General features: G+C 24.3%; 2 protein-coding genes across 2 annotated transcripts; one reads left to right on the plus strand and one right to left on the minus strand.

The window, feature by feature from the left end:
- Positions 1–95: 95 nt before the first annotated feature.
- Positions 96–1261, plus strand: OCT59_006738 (uncharacterized protein; the record flags this gene model as incomplete). Its single annotated transcript, XM_066141472.1, has 6 exons — positions 96–98; positions 187–346; positions 422–506; positions 627–745; positions 856–898; positions 985–1261. The coding sequence occupies 6 exons, from the start codon at positions 96–98 to the stop codon at positions 1259–1261; spliced, it is 687 nt and encodes a 228-aa protein (XP_065998254.1).
- A 275-nt stretch (positions 1262–1536) lies between these two features.
- Positions 1537–4425, minus strand: OCT59_006739 (uncharacterized protein). Its single transcript, XM_025317614.2, has one exon. The coding sequence runs from the start codon at positions 3954–3956 to the stop codon at positions 2073–2075; it is 1884 nt and encodes a 627-aa protein (XP_025177998.1). The 5' UTR covers positions 3957–4425; the 3' UTR covers positions 1537–2072.
- Positions 4426–6657: the final 2232 nt, after the last annotated feature.

Consider the following 6657-nt stretch of genomic DNA (forward strand, 5'->3'; position numbering starts at 1 on the left):
ATTTCCGTATATTTATAGTATTTCAGATCATGCTGATTATGTAGATCAGTTCGATCATCAAATTTTCATTTCGAGATTTTTTTTTTAAAAAAAAAATGGTAAATTTCTGAAAATTACGAATAAAGAAAAATGTGAAATGTAATTTAAACCAATTCTTTACTTTTTTTTAAATAAAATAAAAATTAGCCAAATAATAAACGACATACGTTCAAACAAATCAAAAATAAGAAATCAATAATTCACCCTTCTAGTCGAAAAGCAGCTCAACTTCAAAGAATATCTTTACGTAAAGATCGGTTAGAAAGGGGTAAAACTCAAAGATTATCAGAAAGGGTTAAACCGATTGGTTTGTTTTAAATTTCTTTTATGTATATCATCATGAAAAAAAAAATTTAATAAATTTTTTATTTTTTTTTATTAGTCGAACGTTTATTATGGTTTAAGTATGCATTTGACGATACACTCCCGTGTGCAACAAAAGCTGAAGTTTATGATTTAATCGAAATGTAAGATTTATTAGCTTGTTAAAGTAAATTTTATTAATGATTCATTGATCTAAAAGTTCATTTTTTCATTATTATTCATCGATTTAAAAATTTATACTTCAATTTTAAAAAAAACAACAGGTTTATTAATCGGAATGATGACGAGATATTGAGATTAAAATCAACACATAAAGTCAATTCATCTAAATATTTTTATTTAGAATCATTGAAATTGAAGGAGAAAAAAGAATATATAGAAGGTTTTGGTAATGTTTAATAATATTTAAGGTTTTTTTTTTTATAATTTGTGTAAAAGTATATTAATGACTAAAACATATCTAATTATTAAACGTTTATTTATATTTTAAAGAAATTCCAGATTTTATGAATCCGAAAAATGTCAAATTATTAAGGTAATACATATATAATTATATATGAAATCAATTTTAATTTTTTATTTACAAATATTATATTTTATATTTTTATTTTTTTTTTACAGACAATGGGATGGGGATATTAATTCTATGACAAGAATTAAAATTATAAGAATAGAAGATCCCAATAATATAAATAATTTAAGAACTACAGCACAAATTATTGATGAGAAAAGAAAATTGAATGAAAAATTCAAACAAATCAAACAAGATTCTCTAGAAAATATTATGGGAGATTTTAAGATGAGTCTTGAACAAGTGGATCTTAATGAACAATCAAATATTGATGAAATTGTTAATTATAATTTACTTGATGATATTAATGAAAAATTGATAATTTAATAAAAATCCGCAGTTATATAATCGACTCTACGATTCTAAATTTTTTGTGTTTCGAGTATTTTAAGTATTGACAAGTATGATGAGTATTTCAAGTATTGATAGGAGTCCATTTACAGTTCACCGACTCCAAATTCCAGAAAAATATATTAAGTATATTTGTGTACAATTAATTACAAACGTCTGGTTACGTTAGGGAAATTAGTGGTACATGGATATAAATTATGCACAAATTTAATTTGAATTTTCGGTCAAATCATCCCTTATTTTCGGACGGGAAGCCCTAAAAAGAATTAATTATTATATTATGTTTATATTTGTATCGAAGTTCAAAAGATTGGATCACGTGAACTCTTAAAATACGCGTAGCAATACGAAAGAAAAGATGAAAATTTTTAAATAAAACATTAGACATAATAAATTTAAATTTATTAATTATTATTTATTAAATTATTGTCTTTTTTTTTCATTTATAAATATATATTATATGTTTGATAATCGTGCAAGTATATAACAAAATTTTTTGTAAATTAAGATAAAATTAAAATGATAAATTATAAATAAATCTAAAGATACTATAAACAAGTGAGTGTATGTATACAACAAATTAGTAAGTGTTTTAAAAAATGGGAGATTTTTTTTTTTTAAAAGAATTAATGATGAAATTAAAATGAAAGGAAGTGATTAAAGTCCCAAAAAAAAACACTTTTTTTTTAAAAAGTAAAAAATGAATGAAACCAAAGTCCAATTAAGTTTCCCACCCAAATAAAATATTATAAAAGTCTTTTCATGAAATAATTCCCTTTTTTTAATTTCATGATGATCGAATATTTGATATACTCGAACGAATATCTCTTATAAGTTTAGCCATTTTTTCACCAACAACCATATGTTCAACTTTACTTACACGTGAAGCTTTTACCAAACTTATTTCACCCATGACTTGATCGTAACCTTCAAATTCATCTTCTTCCATAACATCATCATCATCACTCCTTATCTCTCTTAAATGCATTAAATTTGAAATATTTGAAGGTGCCCATAAATAATCACATAAATGTTTTTGTTCTATTGGAGCCAAAATATTTTTCGCTATTTGTGATATAGGTTCATCCAATGATTCATGAAGTACTATTGGAGGTGAATTATTGGTATTTGGTAATAAAGGTGGTATCGATGGTAAAGGTGGTAAAGATGATGATGGTGATGTAGGTGTAAGAGGATTTGGTGAAGTCGGACGAGGTGAATTTGGATGTGATTTTGATGAAGGAGATGAGGGAGATGAGGGAGATGAGGGAGATTTTAATCGTTTGTTCATATGTAAAGTATGAAAATGAGCATGTTCAATCTTGATAACATTTAACATACGTAAAGTGTAATCAAGAGCTTCAGGAGAAGTTATACGTTTTGCTCTACCTAATTGATTAATAGATTCAAAAACTGAAACGAAATGTTCAAGGAAAGGAAAACATTTACTATCTTGTCTTGAATCTGGTAACATTTTAGAACAAGCACGTTTTGATGATATAGCATAAGATTCAAAATTTGAAATCCAATTATTAAGTATACGAGAATTACTAAATATTGAAGGAGGAGAAATTGAAGGTATAGAAGGGAAATTAGAAGTTATAGGGGAATTTTCAGAATTTGAATGAGGAGGAGAAGGTAAAGATATTGAAGGAGGAGAGTAAGTAGATTCATTTTCATAACGTAAACGAGGAGAAGCGGAAGAATCAGAAGAAATTGAAGTATCACTACGATTAAATTTGTGAAGAGGAGAAATTGGTTGTTTAGAAAAACTACCACTACCATTTGAATTAGTTCTTCTACGAGATCTACGACGAGAAGTACGACGTGAAATTGGAGGAGTTCTTTTTGATTTAGTAGTAGATTTTTGGGAAGGAATATCCAAATAAGAAAAAGAATTTGAATTTGAATTTGAATTTGAATTATTTGAATTTAAAAGAATTTTATCATCAGGATCAGTAAATTTTTCATGTAAATTTGGATAAGCCTCAATTAATCTTTTCATCATTTCCTTATTATTATCACGATTACATTTTTTTACCAACCATTTCCAACAAGCTTCAATACCTTCATAAAAACCTATCTCACAACATACAGATAAACAACCTACACCTTTTGTTAAATTATTTGCCAATTCATTATCCCAATTTTTTGTATACATTAATTTTAAAGTACAATGAAAATTTATCATATCTTCTTCAATGACATGAGAAGGTAATCTAACAATAATTTGTTTTTCTTTAATTATATTTGAATTAGGAGAAGTAGGTACAGCGGCCGAAGTTACGGAAAGTTGATCTTTAAAAAATTGAGATTGATATAATACGAGAGAATGTAAACGTAACTCTGAAGGTATTCCAGCACTTGAAGCCAATACTCCACGATCTTCAAAAGTTAATCTAACATCACTATACATTTGACCATTTTGCCAAAGTAATTCGCCCACACTTTGATAATATTTTGGTCTCTTATTTCTTGAAGGTGAAGGTTTATTATTATGACAAAATACCTCATCAAATGAGGCGAAAGGATTTGCAGTGGAAGAATTTGATTGTTCCATAAAATTAAAATTTTCTACTGAAGAATTTGAGTGAGATTCAAAATCAATATCTTCCTTTATAATAAGAGGTCTTCTATCTTCTTTGCTCGTTAATAAATTGTCTGGGGACATTTATAATTCGTAAAAAAAAAAGAAATACACACAAAATAAGGATGAATTTAAGAGCGAATTTAAAAAGGATTAAAAATAAAGGATTACAGATTAATTACTAAAGAAAGATTGAAATAAATTCTTTTGAATTAAAAAGGAGAAACGTATTTGTTATGTGTGTGGGAATTCTTTTTTTTTATTTTTAAAAAAAAAATTTTTTTCTTTTCGTCTTGGTTCGTTCTTTACAATTTCGTGGGGTACTTTTTTTTTTTTTCTTTAACGTTTGATTAATTAATTTTTTTTTTTTAATCAAAAAAAAAAATTTGATAATAATTAATAATAATTGAATTATACGAAAGTAAAAAAAAAATTATAAAAGGTGTATAATTTTGTATAATTTATTTATAAAAGAATTTTTTTTATTCACAGCTAAAGAAATAATTTTTTTTAAAAAAAAGGAGGTTGTAAAGCTATTATATATATAGACGAGAAAAAAAAAAAAAGAAATTTTTTTTTTATATTTTTCTAAAGGAGAGGGAACAGAGGAAAAAAAATAAATAATAAATATCCTATACTAAAAAAAACAAACTAAGTATAAATAAAAAAAAAAATTTTTTTTTTTTTTATTACCTTCAGTTAATATAGTTATAATAATCTTAATTCGGAAATGAATGGCAAAAAAATCAAGTATAATAAGGTATAATAAATTATTTTAAATTGAAGGACCGAGACCAAATAGAATGCATGTATAAAAATGCGCTTGTACAAACTAGGCGTAACTAATTGCGTATCTTAATAACAATTGTCTGATTTTAGTTAAAAAAAAAATATGACGACCTATAATAAAAAATAAATAAATAACATCATGAGAAGTAAACTTAAAATAGATGTCAATTATGCAGTGTCATGTCGCATAATTTCAAGCCTCTCATGGCTTTCAGAAAATAATAAATAATAAAAAAAATTCAAACGCGAAAAAAACTTGGAATATATATATAATATATATATAATATTATAAAATATTATACATAATATATTATATAACTGATATATATAATTATATAATTAGTATATATAATATAAATATATTTTCTACTAAGCATAAATTTAACATTGGCCAATAATAATATAATAATATAGTAAATCAAAACAATCAATTAAATAAACTAGGTAAAGACAATAATACTCTCTATACTTAGTTGAGTAATATTCTGCATGACGTATATTATTCTTTGTCACTCTTTTAGATCACGCGTTACACTTTAAACATTTACGGGGTACCAATTACGGAAAATTCAAAAAGTAATCTGATTTTCAGTATTTTCAATGTCCATTTGTCCATTTAAACTATATATAATATGACAATCAAAGCTGATGAGTAAAAACTCAGCAAAAGTCCTTTCAAAGCCACTTAAGACAATTTAAAAAAAGTTTAATTTTTAATATTCATAATTTTTTCATTGTTTTTATTGTTTTTGAAATTATTTTCAGAATTTTTTTTTTCTTTTTTCTTTTTTTTTATTTATCCTTTTCCCCTATTTTCCTATTTTTACCCCGTAGGATATAATAAATATAGGGAATGTAGGGAATTGAAAAAAAATTTTATTTATTATTTTCAATAATGACAAATTTGTAATTAATTTGTAATATAATAGGTTATATTTATGATCACAAAGAATTTTGGCTGATGGGTTTTATTACGGGAATTCGGGAATCCGGAAAATAACAAAATAGTAGTAGTAAATAATAATATAAAAAAAAAAAAAGAAAAAAAAAGAAAAAAAAAATTTTAGATTTTTTTTTTTTACTTTCACAAGAATTCAAATGTACGAGTTTTCTTAATAAAAATAATTTTTTTTTTTCCAACTTAATCCCTTGTTTCATCTGTACGTTGTATGATAGATGATAATTTGTTAGTTTTATTTTATCGATCAAAAGGAAAGATTTTCGATTGGGAAACTAATAAATATATCAAAATCACGTTTTTTATTAATAATTTTACAGATCGACAAAACAAACCCCAAACCATAATAAATCATTTCGTTCAAAAACTTTTTAAAAAAAAATAAAAATAAAAAAAAATTTTTAAAAAAAAAAATTTCCCAAGCCATTTAAAGCCATTAGACAGATCTGGATAAAAAGGCTTGAAAACAGATTTAAAAATTAAAGATACAAAGATACACTTGAATAGTACAAAGATAAAAATAAATCCTTAGTTATAAAAAGGGATAGTTGAATTAAAGGAGAAATTCTGATTAAAAAAATAATTTTCCTTAAAAAGATGAATCTAATCTTAAAATGTCGAAATGGAAAATTCTTCTAATAAACGAAGAAAATATTTATTATATAACTTTTCCAAATAGTGCGAGAATAAATAAAAGAGTAAATAGAATAAAATAGAATAAATAAATAGTCCAGAGTCCAGACGTAGTGCAAATGATAATCAAAAATTTATTTTTGTTACATTAAATTAATTACGTAAATTTATATTATTTATTATATTTATTATATTTATTATATTTATTGTTAAACTTACAAACTTCCCACCCCCCCTCTTACAAAGGTCAAGTGTTTCCTTGTTTATTAGTCCGCGTCGCGTGAAAGTTGAAGAATATATTTATTTTTTTTCTTTTATTCTAATAAAACAATATTCGTTTTCTATATTATTCAGGGTATTATTATTAAATTGATCTTCGCGCGTCATGTAATCAATCATGGTACA

This window comes from Rhizophagus irregularis, chromosome 14 (assembly GCF_026210795.1).
Source record: "Rhizophagus irregularis chromosome 14, complete sequence".
NCBI classification, from domain to species: domain Eukaryota; kingdom Fungi; phylum Glomeromycota; class Glomeromycetes; order Glomerales; family Glomeraceae; genus Rhizophagus; species Rhizophagus irregularis.

Excerpts from the sequence above, each read along its gene's own strand:
- OCT59_006739 (XM_025317614.2), bottom strand. The coding sequence starts at position 3,956 with ATGTCCCCAGACAATTTATTAACGAGCAAAGAAGATAGAAGACCTCTT.